Genomic DNA, 21,175 nt, shown 5'->3' with positions numbered 1-21,175 from the left:
TTCACCACACCCAGTGCTCCATGCAATCCGTGCCCTCTATAATATCCACCACTTGGTAACCCGATCTCCCAGCCCCCGCCACTTCAAACCCCTCAGATTGTTTTTCAGAGTCCATAGTCTCTCATGGTTCACCTCCCCTTCCAACTTACCCCGTCCTCTATCTCCTCTATGAAGCCTGGGATCCTAGCAGAAGACATGAGGGTGTTTTCTGAAGAGATTTCTTACCACAGCAGTTCTCGAAGTATGGTGAGCACATCTTAGGGAGTCCTTGAGGCTCTTTGGAATCCTTTGAGTGGCCAGACTGAAACTCCATGAAATTAAAATTCCACCCCCCTAATAAAGGAAAAACATCAAAAACTCAGGTCATCTATAAGGGGAAGCTATTAAGCTTCCCTCAGATTTTTCTGACCTTAATATTTGATACCAGAAGACAATAGAACAACACTGAAAGAAAAACACAAGAAGGGTGGCCTAAAATGGTTTTTACGTATAGAGGATATGAGCAGTTTTGAACATCCACAAATATCTTTGACTTATTTATAAAAGTATTTATATAGCAGAGTTTCAGTCTTCCAGAGGTGACCGGTACTGACAAGTCCTGGGACATTTACATTTACAAAAGGACCCAAGGAAATATCAGAGGAATCCATGTAATAATCTGGGAACAGCATTTCAGGCAGAAGGAACAGCCAGTGCAAAGATCCTGATACTGGGATGCATTGGGCAAGTTCAGGGAACAGCAAGGGGGCAGTGTAGACCTAATACTGGGAGCAGAAGGAGGCATGATAGGAAAAGCAGGGCTCAAATCAGAGAAAGCTGTGTACACCATTGTGATTGATTTTTTTTTTTTTAAACAGATTTACTGAGGTATAACATATATTGCAAAATCATTTTAAAGTGTATAATTCAGTTAATTTTTAGTATATTTGTATTAAATCTTTAATGAGTTGAACACATGGAAGTGATTCCATCTGATGAATATTTTAAACATGCTTCTCTGGCCCTGTGCAGAGAAGAAAGTGTGAGGGGCAAGAATGTGAACAGGGAGACTGATTAGGAAGGTATTATTGTAGTCTAGGTAAGAGAGGGAGGAGGTGGCTTGGACATAAGTATCAGTCCACAAATGATGATGCTGTGCAGTGCGGAGGCTAGAAGTAGATCAAGTTTATTGGGGTAAAAAAATTCAAGAACTTATTTTCTGGATAATGCATATAATGAAGTATCCAAAGTCATGAATGAACACCAAACTTATATCTGAAATACGTTTTTGATCATCTCAACATCCTAAATTTTAGCAAACACGAATTAAACGCTATAATTTTAAAGTCGAAACTTGTGAAACATATTGATTGCCCAAAATGCTGACTACATAGTTAGATTTTATTAAATAATATACAAGCAAGATCTTTCACACTGGGATTTTTAATTTTTCTACATTTGGGATGTAAAGAAAAGTGATGCTTTGGAGCCAAGTGGTCATTATCAAAGAAATCTCATTCTATTTTTAATGAAAGTTGAAGTTAAAAATTAGCATTCAGACCTTGTCATTAGGTAACAGTAAATATAGAGAAAAATGGACAGAGTCTGTCAGCAGGATTGAATTTAAGAATCATCAGAACTAGACAGATCTTGCTGGGCAGCTCCTGATTTAATAATTAAATAAGGTGGAGTTCAAGGCATGGCTTAAGATGAAAGACGGGACTGTCACTGAGAATTAGTTTCTCAGTTTTGTTGTTCTTACAGGCTTTTTATTTCTTTCTTTTTTTGTTGAGTCTTGTTTTGTTTCATTGACATTTGTTGTAAGCAGATACTTCTATAGATTATATTAGACGTCTTTTGGTATAGGCAGGGATTTTCTAGTGTGAAATTCATAATTAAAATATGTAAACATTGAACTTTTAAAACAATATATTAGAATTTATAAATATGAAAATTAAAGATGAATTATTAGGCGCTTGGGGAAGTGACAACTGTAAAATATAGGGCTCTATTCATATCAATGCTTAGACGCACTGAAAGTCTGTGGATGACTTTGTTGCAATTTTAGGCTCTGTTAGTGGGATTCTTTACCTTTTTTGTATCATGAATCCTGCTGGCTATCTTATAAAGTCTATGTAGTCCTTCTCAGGAAAATATTTTTAGGTTTAATAAAATATTAAAATTACAAAGAGAAGAAATTTTATTGAGTTATAGTTATCAAAATATTAACAAGTAAAAGTCATGATAAAGTAATATATGTTTCTAAACTAATGCAATAAATATCAAGATTTAGCAGGGGGTCTGAGAAAATTCTAATTTATGAATAAGGATGAAGATAAGCAATATTTAGTGATTATCTCAAACTATGATGGACTATAAAAATATCTGTGATATATGATCACTACTTTGGTTTGCTGACCATATTCTTAGTTGAAGGGAAATGCTGAAGGCCAGTTAGGATAGTGAAAATTAAGATGAGATTTCCAGTTAGGATAGTGAAAATTAAGATGAGATTTCCTTCTCCATTCTAATTTCCTGACACTCTGAATTGTGTTCATGGACCTGTATCAAGTTTAAGAACCCCAACCTTAAAGAGTCTCAAAGGGTCTTCGACACCTGAGAATTTTGTTAGCCGTTACCAGCTGCTGTTAGTAGAGACCCGTGATAACTCGTGGCGCGGCTCGCCTCCCCTCTGAGCGGCCTGGAATTTGTCATTTGTAGTCGCCGCCAGCAGTTCTTCTCCCAGCCTCAAAATGATAAAGAAGCCCCAAATAGCAATAGTTCATCATTTTGAATTCAATAATCATTTTTTTTTAAAAAGTAGATTTTATCTTTTTTTAAAAACAGTATTAGATAGGCAGAAAATCTGAGAAGACTGTACACAGTTTCCGTACACCCCCCCATTTCCTATATTATCATCTTGCATTATTTTGTCCCGCTGTTACAGCAAGTGGATCAGCAGTGATACATTATTATTAACTAACTCCACAGTTTATTCAGTTTTCCTTAGTTATTATGTAATGTTCTGCTGACCAGGATCTCGTGCAGGACGTCACATTACATTTAGTTGTTAGGTCTCTCTAGTTGACTATTGGTTGTGACAGTTTCTCAGGCTTTCCTTGTTTTTTATGACCTTGACAGTCTTGAGTAATGTGGGTCAGGCGTGCTGTAGGATGCTCCTCTGTTGGATTTTGTCTCGTGTTTTCCTTATGATTAGTCTGGGGCTCTGGGTTGAGGCCGTAGGATCCCACAGGTGCAGTGCTGTTCTCATCACATTATATCCGTGGTATGTGAAACTAATGACATCACTTAAAAAAAAAAAAAAAGATTTTATTTATTTATTTGAGAGAGGGCGAAAGTGCATGCAAGGGAGGGGAGGGAGGGGGACAAGCAGACTCCGTGCTGAGCGCAGAGCCTAACGCTGGCTTCCATCTCGTGACTCTGGGGTCACCACCTGAGTGGAAATCAAGAGTCGGATCTTAACCAGCTGAGCCACACAGGCACCCCAGTGACATCACTTTTGATACTAACCTTGATCACCGGTAGGGTAGGGTTTGTTAGGGTTTTCACCCTAAAGTTACCCCCCACATTTCCATACTGTCCTCTTTGGTAGAAAATGACTCTGTGTAGCCCATGCTTAAGACGTAGGGCCTTCCGCTCACCATACTTGATGATGGAGTAGCTATATAAATTGTTTGAAGTTTTTCTGTGTGGGAGATTTGTCTTTTCTTTCTCATATATTCATTTATTGAGTCATTTATTTATATCAGTGTGGACTTGGGGTATTTATTTAATACTCTGGGTGATAGTCCAGTATTTCTTCATTTTGTTGTTTACATTGTTCCAGCTTTGGCCAGTGGGACATCTTTCAGTGGGTTCCTGTGCCCCTCTGACATCTCCCCATCAGTGCGGATACCATGGAGAAGGTATCAGAAAGCAAGATCTGTGTGTTAGGTGCACTCATTACTGTTGGGGTGTCTTTTCTTTTATGCCCTTTTACCTGATGGAGCAAGGGAGTGTCTGTGCTTATACTAACCTGTGCATATATGCATTTCTCTAAATATGTAATCATCTCTATCTAAACACAATTTTTTACTTATATCAGTAACTCAAATAAATTACCACATGGATTGTTCTAGCCTCTTCCCATTGTGAGTCTGTAAATTCTTAATCCAAGTGGAAACTTGACTTCCACCACCCTCCTTCATTGTTACTTAATTGTTGCATTCCCGTATACGTGTATACCGTGTATACCGGTATCAGAGTTATTAATCCATAACCCATGAGAACCAACTTTGAGTGCAGTACTTGTGAGAGCTCTTTTTTGCTTTTGGTCTTACAGGCTCTACTCATTTTAAAATTGCTTAGGCTATCACTTCTACACCATCCCTTCAATGAGTTTTTTCATATAATATAACTAGATTCCCTTGTCAGTCTGCATTTCTTCCCAATTCTTAAGTGATTTTTAAAATTTGCATAACATAGAGTTCATTTTTTGTGCCTTAAAATTCCATGTGGTTTGACAAGTGGATCTTCTCATGTATCCGTCATTATAGTGTCCTACATATTTTCACTGTTCTAAAAAATCACCTGTGCTTTACTCTGTTCATCCCTTGCCCCTCTCCCCAGAATCCATGGGAACCACTGATCTTTTTACTGTTTGCCTAGTTTTGTCTATTTCAAAATGTCATGTTATTGGAATCATACAGGATGTATCCCTTTCAGACTGGTTTCTTTCACTAAACAATTATACAAATAAGGATTCTTCATGTGTTTTCGTGGCTTAAAAACTCATTTCTTTGTATTGCTGAATAACATTGAGTTATCTGGATGTACCATACTTTTACTCATGTATCTATTGAATGATATCTTGTTTATGTTGCTTTTTGGCAATGATGACTAGAGCTGTTATCAGTACCCACTTAACAGAGTTTTGCATGGGCATAGGTTTCAAATCAATTGTGACTCAAATCATTTGCAAATTCACTGCAGGAAGTGTAACCAAAATAAATCAGTGCATATATATGTACCATAAAGTATTTATGGAAGTGTTAATAAGCAACATTATATATATATATATATATATTAATATATTTTATTTTATTTTAATATATTTAATATATTATTTATATATAATATATATTATGTATATATTATATGTATATATTATTTTTATATAGCCAGACACTGAAAACAGCCATCAATAAGTGGATAAATTATTTTATGTACATTCACACAAGGGAGAACTATATATAGCAATGAAAAAGTTTTAATTATGGATATACCCCATGACATGGATGAATCTCTCAGACATACAATATGCATGATGAAACCTGACCCAAAACAGTACTCTATGATTCCATTTATAGGAAACTCAACAAAGCCAAAGTTAGTTTTTTTGTGATGAAAGTCAGAATAGTGGTTGCTTGTGCAGAGAGGATGACAAACAAGGCTTCAGAATGGCTGGTAAAATTTACATCTTATAGTGGCTCATGGGTGTTTTCAGTTTGTAAATAGATATTAAAGTGTGTACCTAAGATTTGTATGCCTTTTTGTCATATTTCAATAAATTTATGAAATAAGATAAAATATGTCACTCTTTTTGCCACTGTAAATAGTTGCTGAGTTACTAACCCTTTCTAATTTTTATCTCCTATAGCATTTCAAATGTTTGTGTGTAAAATTCCAACATTTGTATCTCCAGTCCTTATATCTTATTCTAGCATAACCGAAGGCCCATTGGTTATTTTATAATTTCTTAATAACTTGGAAAATCTTGTTTTATATTTCCTACCAAAATAATACTCTTTGCTGAGCTTTCTCTAATTCCCAATGTCCTATAATTCTCTTGGCATATTAGATTTTGAGCCTGGAAGATTTAGAATTCTTGCTGTTTGTCATCTTCTTTACTTGGTATTTTACCTAATCATACTATTTACTACTCCAAAAATGTTCTTGGGTCTTCTCTCTTCCCTTCTGTTTCCACAGCTACCAGTTGAGTTCAGGCCATTGTTGCCTCATTCCAAGACCCTTCTAGTAACCCGCTAGTTGCTCTCCCTGTCTCCTCTTGTTCCATACCCCACAAATGCAGTTTGTCCCATTTACCCATGATCGAGAACTTTAGGTACTAATCTAATGCCTTTTATAACTTCTACTTATAAGCCATGCCCATTCAAGAACAGCAACCTCATCTTCCGGGTGCCACCTTTGAGTTCACGATGTGGGAAGGTATTCTTGGCACACAAGGTAATCTGTTTGTCATTAACTATACAGTTACTTGTTCGTTTCTTTATCCTGATCTTCTCTACCCAGAATTCTCCTCTACACTGTCTGTCACAGCCTGCAAGGCAGTGATTCAAGAGCATCTTTTTTCCTGAATAATTTTTTACCCCATTTTGAGGTTTCTGTTACTTTTTTATCCTCTCAGTTCTTTGTATACAGTTTGAAAAAGGTTACTTTGCCTAAATATTGTTGTCCTTAAGGTATTTCAAAATACATCTAACTGCTTTCCCTTAAATTTATTTTACTTACTCTGGGTCTATTTTATGTAAGACAACACGAGAGTTAGGAAAATGCCTTGAAAATGCATCGTAAAAATAAAACAATGATAAATTAAAAAAATAATAAAATGAATAACTGTCTTACTATGCAGGGTGATGATAAAATGACCAACTCGCCACATGAGTGAGTTCTGTTGCATTTATTATTCTACAGGTGCCGTAAGTCCTCTCATACTTTCCCTGAATTGACCTCAGTCATAATTCGCTTCCTGTGAAGTTGGCTTTGTGTGATTTTTCACCTAGCCCAGACTTTCCTGCTTATTCTTTGATGCCAGATTGTGTTCAGAGATGCTCTAGTCACAACTTGTGTATATGTTATTGTTGAACCAAGCAACAGATTATTTGCATCCCACTTAGTTTGGATAACTATGTTCTGATGACATTTTCTAAGATCTCCAGCCATGGGTCATGCTTTCTTGGAGTAGTCCTACATTTCTATTTGATCATCATTTCATTTTGCAGATCTTCCTCTGTATTTTGAGTCATGTAACATTCCTCACAGATTTTTAGATTTCAGTATCTGGGCCGTTCTGCATGTTGATTTCTGTTTTATTTTTTTCCTTCTTGATTCTAATTTTTGATTGGCCTGGTATTTTCTAACTGAATGCTAGACGTTGTGTATGAAAGATAGTAAATGCTCTGGATCACGTTATCTTCCCCAGAGAGATGCCACTGTGACCCAGGAGAGGTGTCTGGTGTGGAGACAGCTCCCCTCGATCCATTCAGGGACCGAGGTGACTCAAGGCTGGGTTGCAGTCCTTGTACCTCTGATTCACTTCCACTCCTAGGTGGCCTTCTACACAGTTTGAGGTCAAAGTCTCTGATGTTACCTGGGGCCTTCCTCCTTGAATAATAATCTACAATTTTTTACTCCTAAGTACAGTGACATGCCGAAAACACGAGTCTGCATTTCAGAGTATTTTCTCTTGGTTTCTTAGCCATCTGCCCTGTAAATGTTAGGAATTTGGGAAATTCCTTGAGGAGAAAACTGTTTGGGTGAAGCCCCTTCCTACGTGCAGCCATTCTCTCAGAGATTTTGGTTTCTCAAGTGTTGGCTGCCTAGGCCATCCCCTGCTCTAACTGCCTTGCCTCGTCCTCATTCTCCAAGATTGGGGAATGCCTCAAAGGTGAAAGCAGCTTACGGAGTGTTGACTCAGCTCTCTGAGGTTTCTTTCTCTGGCCCCCTTAAGTCCTACCTGCCTTGAAACTTCTCCAAGGCCTTTGAATTTATTTTTTCTTGGTGTCTTTTGGGTTTTTCACTTTTTCTCGGTGTAAGTGTGATCTGCTGTAAGCTATTCCTTCATAGGGAGAGATAGAAGTTCCTCTCCTAGGGTTTATTAAGACAGAGTTTCATTTCTGTTTCTAGTGTATCTTGTCTCTTTTGTGTAATTTCCAAGAGAAAAGGGAATAGAAATAATTTTTTATTTCTGCCATTTAAAACTGGAAGGCCAAGTATGTATTCTTTTCTTTGTTTCTTCCAGTCAATCGATATTTAGGAAACAAGGAGAATTTAGAATATGTATTGGAAAATTGAACTATCTTCTAAAAGGAACTCCCAAGGCAGAGGGATCATTAATAATGAGGCAGAGTGAATAGGATCCATGGAGAAGAAATCTGAGCCTCTGATATGTGTCAGACTCTGAGCTAGGAATTGTATGTATTTTCTATATACCGTATCTATATACCATGTTTTTACATTTTGTGTAATTATTTTCATTTCTCAAATTCAGAATCTGTTGCTTCCAAAATTTAAATTATATACCTAAATTTGTATTACAATGAAGAAAGGATGGAATGAATAAAGAATGTTGGGGTTGTAATATTATTAAATGCTTAAACTTTATTTTAAATGTTTATCTTAGAATGAATATAAAAAGATACTAATTGGGGGCACCTGGGTGGCTCAGTGGGTTGGGTCTCTGCCTTCGGCTTGGGTCATGGTCCCAGAGTCCTGGGATCGAGCCCCCTGTCAGGCTCTCTGCTTGGTGGGGAGCCTGCTTCCACCCCTCTCTCTCTGCCTGCTTCTCTGCCTACTTGTGATCTCTGTCTGTCAAATAAATAAGTAAAGTATTTTTTAAAAAAGGATCCTAATTGATTAGAGCATCATCCTAACCTTTTCTAATTACTTATACTTACTGGAAGTGTAATTGTTAAGATGAAAATCAATTGTCCCTTCAGCTAATGCCTGCTTACCCTAATTTTAAAGTATGTAGTCATAAACATGTTGATCTAGTTTTATAAAGATGAAAAATTCAAAATAAGTTAAACATATAATAGGGAAATGATTTAATTATGTGATATTTTTGAAAACTTTGGAAAATGCAGTGCTTGATAAAATGGTAAGTAAATAAAAATATGAAACAAATGAAATTTCATTTACTAATACTGCAACTATGAAATAAAGTATTTTATGCCCTAATGTGATAGGTATATTATTTTTTAAATAAAAATTGTTAATTAAAAATATTATTACATTATTTTTATGATTTTAAGAAGTTTCTAGAGCTTCAAGTGAAGAGTAAAAAACATTGCCAAATATATATTTATTAGCAGTTGCATAAAGAGAATGTAACTTTTGTGATGATAAGAACTTCGTCTCTCTTATTTACTGGTTTGTAATTTGTAATTACTTATTTGTCTCCAGATCCTGAAATAATACCAGATTCAGTAATTACTCATTGAATGAATGCATGATTGAATGAATAGCTAAAAGCATATAATCATGATGTTCTTACTCTTATGGGAGAAAGCTTTTTTTTTTTTTTAAGATCTTGTTGAGTTAAGGGTTTATTTAATTTTTACGAGTATGATTTATGATACATTTATTTTCTATATTCTTATCTGTAATAGGGTATATATTTTCTAAAGGCTACTTAATGATACAGAAGTGTTATAAAGTCAGAGGCTTTCCTAACAATGTCCTATTCTTTCAGAACCAGGTGGTCAAGGAACTGGAGTCCCGTGTCCAGCAGCTGACTGGAGAAGCAGAGAATAGTAACTTACAGAAACAAAAATTAATTCAAGAAAAATTAGAAATTGAAAGATGTTACCAGATAACATGTAATGAATTACAAGAAGTAAAGGCAAGGTATTGTCTGAAGTCAGATATCTATCAGATGTGGCTGTAAAGTACTGATCTTAACTAAAAATTATTTACCAAAATTAATCACACCTGTGCATTTAACCTTGAGAAGTTTCTGGTTTAAATATTGCCATTTGTTAATTTTAGAAGTCCTATTTAATAGAAGAAGCATAACATTTAAGTTAAACTGTTAGTGTGTGGTTAAAATGTGGATACTTGGGGCACCTTGGTGGTTCAGTGGGTTAAAGCCTCTGCCTTAGGCTCAGGTCATGGTCCCAGGGTCCTGGGATCAAACCCTGCATTGGGCTCCCTGCTCTGTGGGGAGCCTGCTTTCACCCATCTCTCTCTCTGCCTGCTTCTCTGCCTATTTGTGATCTCTGTCTGTCAAATAAATAAAATCTTAAAAAAATATAAAATAAAATGTGGATACTTGCTTATCTATTGAAAGATAATGCATTTGAATTTTGTTCACTAAAAAATTTCATTTTTGGTATTGATTCTAAATGTTAGAAGTATATTTTATTATCTTATGCTTTTAGGCGCAACATACTGCATAAAGAAAAAGATCATCTTATAAACGATTATGAACAAAACATGAAACTATTACAAACCAAACATGATGCTGATATAAGCCTTCTGAAAAAGGAACATGCTCTTTCAGCTTCTAAGGTATTCTGTGCGGGTAGATAGAGCCATGCAGAGTAGTTACTTAATCTTACTGGGCAAAGAGCCGTATGTAGCCATGTGGAAGCAAACTATTTGGCATTTGAAATTTGTCTCTTTTTTGCTTAATTCTTGATAAAATTGAAAATTTAATAATTTTTATTGGTATTTAAAATACTGAAAATGCGGAATCTCTAATACAGAGCATAATAAAAATATTTAATAAACTAAATTCTGCTATAAGTTAACCCTTTTAAGTACCAACTTTTTTTAAAGGAGTAAACATAAAAATTCAAGTAGAAATGCTCAGTTGTGTCAATAATGCATCTTATAGAGTAAGTATATACCCTGTTACTATTTGAAATCTGGGTCATTCTTTAGCTTTCCTAGTATCACGTACACATTCATAAAGGAGTCCATAGGCACACTCACTGGCATCCACACACTTTTGTGTCTGATACTGAAACTTTCCACAAAGAGAATCCTGTAGCTCTAATTCTAAGGTAGTCAATTACTTGCTATTTCATCACTTAAGTATTCCAGTAGATTTACTTTGAAAATTAAGATTTAAAAGGTTTTCTATAAGCCCATTGTCTTTACGTCAGCATTACATTTTGGTAACTCTAAGTACTGTGTAGAATTTAGTTTATATTTTGACTTTAAAAGATTAGTTTTTAAACTTTTAAAAAAATATTTTTCATTCAGATTTATAGATGATTTCAATTCTGATTAAACCTTCAGTCAGGGGGAAAAGTAAATATTTTCACCCAGAAGTTCTAGGATGGTACTGTTTTTCATTATTCTTAAAATTCTTGTAGGCATCTGGTATGATTAAAGAACTAGAAGAGAACATCTGTCAATTAAAACAGCAGCTCCAGGAATCAGAACTTCAAAGAAAGCAACAACTAAGGGTGAGTCCTGTATTTTTATAAAGAGCAGTGGCTAAAACTCACCTTTCCTTTTCTTGATTATATGTATAAATAAGAGTCAATTAAGTAAAATCCTCAGACATACAGGGAGCCATTTTTTCTTTTGTTGCATTGTATCATTTTTCATCTTATTTATTTTAACAAAAGTAGATGCTAATGGGATATAGAGACTAAAGAATAATTTTATTGAATATTTTTTGATTCATTAAAAAAACCAACTTTGTTTAAATACATTATTATTTTAGAATAATTTCCTCCCTTTAAATTACTCTCTACTAGTCTTCAAACTTCCTCTTTCTCCTTCACATTTTCTAGATCCTTCCTTTTGCCTCATGGTCAAGAATTGCTGAAGACTAATATACGATATAATTTCAAATGTATTATTTCTGTATTGAGTCAATTGATTACCTTTAAGTAATCTCCTAATCCTAAGGGCCAAAAAGGTTCTCTTCCATTGTAAAGAAGTCTCTTTTGAGATAGGAGCATCCTCAGATAACTAAAGTTTTCTATTCTGCCCTCACACATAGCTACTCACATTTCTGTTTGTAGTTTAGAAGATTGGACAGGTAGGGCTCTTGTAATAATATGCAAAACTTAAATAAAATTTGTCATCAAGTAGATTGATTTATTTCCTTAGATTGCAAATTGCGTTGACTCTAGTAGCAACTTTAAGTGTAATAAAAATATTTATTATTCACAGGATCAAGAAAATAAATTTCAAATGGAGAAAAGTCATTTAAAACACACCTATGAAAAAAAGGTAATATGTTTTGTGTGACACTGTAAGACATTTAAGATGGCCCATGAGGCTTAAGAATGAGGGCTAGTTTCTATGAAGCCATGCATTCTAGCCCTTAAAGGATCAATTGGTTTCTTAAGTTTATTTCAGCTAGCCAGTATCAAATTTTGCTTCATTTTTCATGTTTATATACATTTTCATGTTTATAAACAGCTTCTTTAGTTTATGAATTGTATCAATGTAAAAATACCCCTTGTGTATTTCATGTGTGTAGAGTATTATGGTGTTAACCTCTTATAATAAGACTTTGAAATTATATATTTTTTCTACCCGTTTAGAAGTATGGTACAACTGATGGGAGCTATTTGTATTCTGTTGTATCGTATGTATAGTAATGCTAAATATTTAACCAAAGAATATAAAACAGTTAAAGAATTGTCTACTACTTGGAAATGTATTTGTCATTTACAACAGTGAATAATTCTGCATGTGCTCATCCATGTTATCGGTAATAACTGGGGGTTTATTGACAGAATTTAACACCTGGTGATAAAACCTAGAGTTCTATGGTTTTGTGACTTTTATCCTTCAATTTTGAATTTGTTTCCTGTATGACATGGAAAGTAAAAGAATAGTTGAAATGGCAAAGATTTTATTGTTGTTTTTGTAATTATTTACTGTTGTAATATTAACTAAATTAATACATTTGTAAAATACTCACCTATTGAAAAGTGAGTAAAACATTAACCCTTCAATAATTAAATACATACAAATTAAAATAGGTTATATAGCACAATATATTTTTTTAAAGATTTTTTTTTATTTATTTGTTTTAGAGAGAAAGAGGGAGGGGCAGAGAGAGAAGGGAAGAGAGTCCTAAGCCGACTCTGCTAAGTGTGGAGCCCAACTCCTGGCTGGCTCATGACCTGGTCTGAAACCAAAACTCAGTTGCTTAACCTGCTGAGCCACCCATGCACCATGTAGCTTAGAACGCTTTGTATATCTCATCTTACTTATCCATATGGTCACTCAGCAGATATTCATTAAATGCTTTTCCTTGTTAGAGGGAGGGGTGGGTTAAGGATGAATTAACATAGATTCTGCCTTACAGGAGTTTAATGTCTAGGAAGAATGTTTCTGTCATTTGGAAAAGTGAGTATTTCAACCGACATGTATTGACCTGAATACATGCCCTTTCAAATTATAATTTTCTAATTGCTTAAGTTATTTTGGTTTTATTTTGCTGATGTTTTATACAGTCTCAGTGCAAGGTCTTAAATACATTTCATGTCTACAAAATGACATCTGAACAAGAGAGATAAATACTGCTTTCATTGGAATAAAGATTTTTTATTTATTTATTTATTTTTTTTTAGTTTTTACTCTTGAGCCATGCAGCTTCATAAATATTTGACTTGGTAAAAGACGACCATACGTTATCATAAGCCTTACCTCCGCTGTATAAGGCGTCCTCTGGGTGTCCTTGTTAGTCCGTTGTTCATTCTTTGGGCAGATGTCTGGCTTCCTGTTCATTAAGGAACACCTTCTTGGCCCCCTGCTCCACTAAACTCTGTGGTCACCCTTCTTCCTCAGATGATATGTGGGTACCTGTGAGATAGGGAGAGGGGTTGGTAGCAAAGAGAAAGGCATGCACTGACTAATTGTAAAAGAATGTGTTTCCCAAACTTCTGTCAGTCCTACTGAGGACTATTTGATACAGGGATGGAGCTGGAGAGACAATCTTTCTTCTACCGCTGTCTTTGCTTGGCTGGTTAGCCACAAAGGACACTAAGTTTTCTGGATTAGCCCCTTTGCCTGGCAGACACACCCGAGAAACAGAAGGTTAGAGCTCAGCTGGTCCCTATGCAGTAGCCTTCCACCCATGCCCGTTCTGTTTCGCTTAGGGAGTAGACTGAAATTCTTTTTGTTAAGCATCCTAAGGACAGCTTTTCCCTTTCCACAAAGTGTCAGTTGGCCATAGCTTTTTAATAATGTAACTAGTTAAAGCGTGTTACTTGTTTTCAATGTAAATAAGAAGTGTTTAAAATAATAGCCATCCTAAAAAGAAAAATAAGCTCAGTTGTTGCCGTTGCATATGTTCTAACATTGTTTATACTGGAAGAATGCTGCTCAGCAGGTCACTTTTTGTTTTACAGTTAATTCCACAGTCTCCCCCTTTTACATTGACATCTGTTCTTCTTTCTTTATTAAACCCGCTGTGATCTCAGTCCTTGAAGATTGGATGTCTCGTACCCCCCTCAGGGAATATCCTTTCTGATTGCGCAAAGAGCTGGCATAAATCTGACATGGTCCTGGACTGTGGAAGTCAGTAGCTAAATGGGTTGTATAGGTTTTTTGTTTGTTGGCCAGTGTTACAGGTGTGTACACTCAGTAACTCTTGGTAGACAACTTAGTTCTGAATATCTTTTCGGGAGGAGGAAATGCCATCTGAGTGACATTATTTCCTCACGCCAATAAGAAAGCAGCATGAGAGATCCTAACTTGTCTTTGAGGTAAGAGAAACAGCTAGCATCAAATGCTGTCCCTAATTTAGGCACACACACATTATCTAATGGTTTTTATTGATCTCTAGTGGCTATTGCCTGCTCTTAAGATCTTTGAACATCAAACAAATAATAGGTAGTAAAACTAAATGTCATTGTTTGATGAAGTGTCCTAATCTGTTAAATCAGGAAATGGTTAGGCTAAATGATTTTACTAGCAAGGAAACACCTGCCTCCTACAAATAACCTATTGATTGTTTTCCACAGTCACCAAAGAGTGAAAGGTGGTGCTGTTTACCCAAAAGAAGTTCGGGAGACAGATGTTAAGCATGTATATTCTAAAACGTGCTAGAATTCGAATACCTGCTTAAAATTTTTCTGTTGTAACCATGTAACAGATGAGATAGAAAATCTGCTGGAGTTCAAAACCATCAAAAGTAGTATTCCAGTATTTTGCATTCACTTATAATTCTTTTAATTATAAATTTAAATAATTTAAAGTGTTCACAGCTTTACACATAATATATTATGTAGTATTTTACAACTACCAGAGGCATGATTTTCTTTAAGAGGGCAATGTGCCTTGAGTCAAGTTTTAAACAATGAAATTGCACAATGCAGCGACTTATACAAAGAAGTCATGCAGCCCGGGCCCATGTGCCTCCCGTGGGGAGACTTGGAGCTGGGGCAGAGTTAGCCGGACAGTGGACGTGTGGGTGTGCAGCAGTTCACCGCCCCTTCCCACGCCAGCGTGGCTGGCACCCTGTGTCCGTGTCCTTGTGCAGAGCAGAATCTCGTTCTTGTTTATACAAGTGCTCCTCTCTCGATTACTTCAGTTCTTGGGTTGCCAGGGAAAATATTCATAATATTTTACATATGTTTACATACATTTTACATACATTTCCCTACATTTAGTAAATGTTCAGTAATTGTGTTTATGTCTAGTGCAATCAATTATTTACAACAAACTCTCACGTTGGGGAATATATGCTGTGTCTTTGACTCTCCGGTTTGTGTTTTCATTATTTAAGTTATTAAGATTCATTTTTGGTATTAACCATACAGAGTAGGGAAAGGATTACAAATTGGTTTGGATTCTTCTCCACTGCCTTGCATACATTAAAAAGCAAGGGTTGACGGAGCATTATCTTCATCACCACAACTATCTGGAATATAGGTAAAAACTAAAAATAAAATCCCTAAAGGCCCTTAACCACACAATACATATAGGTTCAATTAAGGACAAAAAAATTTTTGTGTGTGGGCCTGGTATTGTGCTGGGTGCTGGGGATGTAGAAATAAATGAGAAAGAAGCAGTGTCTCACTTTAAGGACCTCTTGGCTCAAAAGTCTTTGCATCGACACAGGTATGTTTACCTCAGAGGGAAGCCTCTCCTTGTCCCCCTCAGAGAGTCCCATTCCTGCTTCAGAAATGGTTCCAGTGCTTTTAGAGGCAATAAATCAGATCAAGGTGCTTGTGTTAGCTCATTGACCAGCATCAAGAAGTCACAGCTGCAAACCTGACAGAGGTTAAGATTGAAGAGAGTGATAAAAAGCACTTTTACAAGAGCGCCAATTCATAGTGATGCAGGGGCCTCCTCGGAAAGGGCGGCCTGGGGGATGTACTGTATTGTGCCACCCCGGGGACTTCGGTCTTCACAACGACCTTGAGTTTTCAAGAAAATGTTTAGGTCTAGAATATTCAATCTGAGAAGGTAATGATAATAATTTTTAACATTTGTGGGGCATTTATTATGTTCCTAATATTGTTCTAAGAGCTTTACATGGAGTAATTTATTAACTTATCACAATTACTTATTTCCCATGGAGGAACTTATTAACCCGTCACAATTTTTAAGATCTAGTTACTGTTACCCCTGTTTTTTCAGGGGCCACAGCTGAGGCACAATGTTAAGTAAGTGGCAGAGAAGAAGGGTCAAAACCCATGCAGTTTGACTGCAGAGCTCACGCCCATAATCACCATGTAATTTCAGATAGATTTTTCTCAAAGATGGGTAATTTTTTGAAGTTTTAATGGGAAGAGCTAAACCTCAGTTATGCTTTCACGCAGAGAGTTCTGAGTCCCAGAGAAAAAGAAACAGAGGGGAAATCCCTGGTCGTGCCATGCATGGGAGGTTCAGTGCCAGTATGGAAAATATTGGTGACGGATCTAACTCCGCCAGCGGCTCCTTGTGAGTTCTCCAGGTGGCCTGTGGCTTCGGAGTCCTGCAGAAGTGAGCTGTGAGGTGTGCAAAGAAACCCCTCCTCGTGGAGATCCCCGGTCCACCATCCTGGGAGCTTCCTGGGACCCGGACTGGCACTGCAGCCCTGAGGAGGAGGCCACACTAGCTGACATGTAATGGAAGCACGGTTCTGCCCCCTGCCTTTTTGCTCAAGCACCAAATCCAAATGGATAATATGCCATTTACAGATGAGTTGGAGAACAGAGGCATGATGGGGTCTATGGCAAAACAGTGCAGAGCAAAGGAAGGAAAGTATTTTACAGAAGACTCCAAGAAAGGAGCGTCTTATGAAAGGTATTACTCCAGAAGAGAGCATCAAAAGTACTGGAAGACATGGTATGTAGGAAAGGGGAGCAAACATCATAAAGAAAAGAATGGGGTGAAGGTAGAGGTAATTGTCGTGGGAAGGATGTGGAGAATGTGAAAACACGGCAGCAGAGGGGACATCCCCGTGGGAGCTGGGGAAGGTGGAGACGGTGCTGTGGAGCGCCCCGTCAGGGATCTGAAGGACAGACCTTTATCCCGCAGCCTGCAAAGGACGGGCAGAGAATAGATAACGTAAGCAGAAAACAGAAAACCAGTAGACAATAATCAATATTCCTGAAGGGGGTTCAGAATCAATTAGCATGAAGGGAAGGTAGGAGAGAACTTTCTTGAAGGTCTGTTTATACAGATTGAGAAGAGTCACCCTTTATCAGGTAAAATCCACTGAAGAGATTTGGTAACATTTGGTCCTCTGTACAGGGAGTGGTTTTGTAAGCATCCGGGCTGGGGTAAGAAGAGGCAAAAGTCAGGTCAGTTGAGCCTCCTTGGTGGCAAGTCTCAACGTCTGAAGACAGTAGAGTGACATATGCTCCGTTGTTAGGCCAAAATGTTATGACTCAGTAACAACTTTTCCTTCATGTGTGAAGGCAACAGCTGGCCTTCTTAGATGTGTAAAGCCTCAGAGTTAGATCACCAAGATACTTTTTGAAAATAAGATTACTAGGTGGTGAACTTTCATCCACCTAAGGATAAGCAAAAGATCATATCAAAACAAAACAAAACAAAATACTCAAGAATAAAATAGAAGTAGTGTTGGATGCTACAGTGAACTAAAATAGAGTTTAATTTAAATGTATTGTGTACATGATATAAAGTAGTGCAGCTGTTGTAAAAATTTCTTTAGAGAAGGGATGCATAGTTTAAAAATGTGAAAACGGCCATCTGGATCAAATCAATGAGATTATTGAAAAGAAAAAAATGGATAGGAGAAGAGGTCAATGTGCTAAGCAGTTATTTAAAAAAATCAGATACAGGTTGCATTTTTGCTCATTGACGGTTAGAGAGGTATGGGTTAAAAATAATTGTGAGCTGGCGCCTCGGTGGCTCGGCTGGTTGGGTGTCTGCCTTTGATTCAAGTCATGCTCTCAGAGTCCCAGGATCAAGCCCCTCATCAGGCTCCCTGCTCAGTGGGGAGTCCGCTTCTCCCTCTCCCCCTGCATTTCCCACCCCTCAGATAAATAAAACTTTAAAAAGAAACCAAACTGAAAACTAACAAACATGTTTCCAAAATACCCATATTGGGTCATCTCTGAGTTTAATTTTGGGCTTTAATTTCTTTGATTCTGTACATGAAAGAGACCAGATCAGCGTTGGGGTGGTGCTTCTGATGCTTTATTAATGCATCTACTCCAATTTAGCTTGCCTACTGTGTGCCAAGTCTATAATACATACCAGGGATCCAATATAAGTAAGACAATAATTTCAGTATAGGACCTGGTAAAATTCTGGACAATTTACTTTTTTTTTTCTCATGTGAAGTAAAATAAATATCGTGGCAGAAATTGGTAAAGCAGGTTAGTTGCTCTTTCTTTTTTTAATAAGGTGGATATTTATGAGGTATTTTACTTTTACCATTTAAGATATAGGGGAAAGGGGTCCCCTGTCTTTATTTTCCTGAGGTCCTACCCTTGCCACCACCCTATATGTTCCTCTCTCCAGTTTTTTTCTCACCTCTTGGTCTCATAGCAGCCAGTAGAAGCTTTTTGATATTCTCATGGAATATGAGAACATGAACAAACTCATGGAAGAATGGAAGATTTCTTTCTCCTCTCTCTCCCCTTTCAGCCTACAAACAGTTGATTTTATTTATGTATTTATTTTACTAAACCAGCAATGGAGAAAAACACAAGAAAATCATCAATGGAAAAGGTCATAAGATTTTTGAATTGGAGACGTCTCCATCCAGACTAATATAAATAGCCAAGTGCAGGCATTTTGGGCTAGCGCTGGGTCAGTGTTTGGAAAGGTTTGTGAATGCGTGTGTGTGTGTGTGTGTGTGTGTGTGCGCGCATTGTTGGTTGTATGCTTGTCATCCTCTCCCATCCCCCTGACCTTGATGCTGTCACTCTCACCTAGGTTGCCAGCGGGTGGCCCGCTGGTGTCCTCCCCCCACTAAGTGACTTGCATTTTCTCACCCACCAGCATAGCTCCGTCCCCTCCGTTGTCTTGTTTGTGGAAGCACGGCTGCCCTTTCACTGCTCCCTTTCCGTCTCCTTTCCCTGCAGATCCATATGTTATCCAGGTTAGATATGCTTCTCTGTATTTGCAGTGAAGAGCTTTCTGTGAGGAGGAAGCTTCCTTTAGCCCTCATTATTCATGCTGCCATCCCACCGACTCCAAGGATGCTACATTTAGGGAAGAGATATTCATGGTGGGGGGACTGCCTCCCCAACTCAGTGAATGGGTTTCCAAATCACTGCCGGCAGTGGAAGAGAAACCTGTGTATGTTTGTGGAATACAGACACATGATTTACTGTATTCTCCCGAATCTCGTGAGATTCCTTTCCTTTGGCTACTGTGTAAGTTCAGGAAAATTCACAAGTGACTGCTCCTTTTGAATTTCTTACACACAGCTTATTTTACAGGAAATCCACGTACAGGTAGCCTCAAACAATTACTAACTTCGGCCCGGCAACTGGTACTGAAGTATAGTATTGACATCGTTGGGTGGTAAATGGTTATGGTTAACCAAGTCTCTGTCTTGAAATATCTAAATCTAATTTTACATTAAAAATATATTGAATGAGTTCTGTGAAGTGTGTAAACCTGGCGATTCATAGACCTGTACCTGTGGGGCTAATAATACATTATATGTTAATTAAAAAAAAAAGTTCACAATGTTAAAAAAAAATAGATTGAAAATGACTGTTCGATTTTTGCATTTCTCCTCTGAGTGCTTGTCTTCTGGTAACTTTTGCATGTTGTTGTCGTGGCAGATTCATGACCTGCAGAGTGAACGTGATAAAGAGAAAGAAGATGCTCAAAAGAAAATCCATAAATTTGAGGAGGCACTGAAGTGAGTAAAACTGTAGTGTATTTAATTAAAAAATGCTCTTGTTCTAGACGGTGAGCCACATTAAGTAACTAGAATTAAACATATTTTTCTAAGAGCCTTGCTGTGGTTTAGTTTGGTTTTCCACCATGAATCTCCATTTTCTGAATTTTATTGCTAGCCAGCACATATTTTTTTTTTCAAAGGAAAAAATCAGTTCATCTGTTTTTAAGTGATAGGAATGTAAGAAAATAGAACTTAGTGGTTTTAGATGCTTTCTTCCTCTTAAATGAAAGCAGATTAAAAAAAGAAAAAAACCAAGATTTAGGTCTTAGGACATTTAGAAATTCTTCTGTATATTTTTTTTGAGAAATTTTGGTAATGAAATATTCCAGTTATATTTGAAAATGACTATTACATAGGCATTGTTTGGAAAAGATTTTGTCTCATGATATAACACTTAAATATACACATTAAAGTGTCAGATTTTATCTTCTCCATTCATTTACTAGGTTGATTAGGTCCTACTTATCAGTAGGTTTTATCATTCAGTTTTTAGCTGAAAAACATCGATTTAGTCAATAAATACTGAGTTTCCACCACGCGTCAGGCAATGCATAGTCTCTTCCCAGAGGACCTTTGAATCGGTTGGAAAGATTTTCAGAAACTTTGGCAATTATATTACAGAGTGATAAGAACAGGGTACCTGACTCAAAAAAGTGATTTAAGAAGGGAAGCTAACTTGAGTGTTATATCTAGCTACCCCCATCCCAGAGAGTTAGCTAATTTGATTTTTCTTTCTCCCTCAAACCTTCAAACAAGAATAACTTGCAGAAAGGCCAAAAAGAACACCCAGAACCAAGCAAACTTAGTATCAGATTCTGCCTGGCAGATGATGTAATCATTTCTTCTCCCTTGTTTTGCTTGTTAAGAAAATGTATTAGCTGAGTTATCGTATAGGACATCTTAACAATAATTTATGTACTAAGACATTATGAATATCAATTTTTATCTGCACAAGGACTTAGTGCTTATTTGTTCACATCACCATGTATGAATTAGATAAAGTCAGATGAGAACCATAATATTCATTAAAGATTAATAAGTGTATTTTATACTCTAATTTGGTGAGTGATCAAATGAGAGTGTTCTTGCTTCCTT

The 21,175-nt window shown here is 36.8% G+C and overlaps 1 protein-coding gene across 8 annotated transcripts in view; it reads left to right on the top strand.

Moving 5' to 3' along the window:
• CEP112 (centrosomal protein 112) overlaps positions 1–21,175 on the top strand; it is a 410,940-nt gene that overhangs the window by 97,114 nt on the left and 292,651 nt on the right. For all 8 annotated transcript variants that reach the window (XM_059147621.1, XM_059147617.1, XM_059147619.1 and 5 more), the window contains 5 exons: positions 9,473–9,627; positions 10,161–10,290; positions 11,103–11,195; positions 11,914–11,973; positions 19,959–20,038. In XM_059147621.1, the coding sequence (XP_059003604.1) occupies positions 9,473–9,627; positions 10,161–10,290; positions 11,103–11,195; positions 11,914–11,973; positions 19,959–20,038 (518 nt within the window). The remainder of the gene's footprint in view (positions 1–9,472; positions 9,628–10,160; positions 10,291–11,102; positions 11,196–11,913; positions 11,974–19,958; positions 20,039–21,175) is intronic.

The sequence above is a fragment of the Mustela lutreola genome, chromosome 15 (assembly GCF_030435805.1).
Source record: "Mustela lutreola isolate mMusLut2 chromosome 15, mMusLut2.pri, whole genome shotgun sequence".
Classification (NCBI taxonomy): Eukaryota; Metazoa; Chordata; class Mammalia; order Carnivora; family Mustelidae; genus Mustela; species Mustela lutreola.
This window is presented reverse-complemented; position numbering and strand designations above follow the sequence as displayed.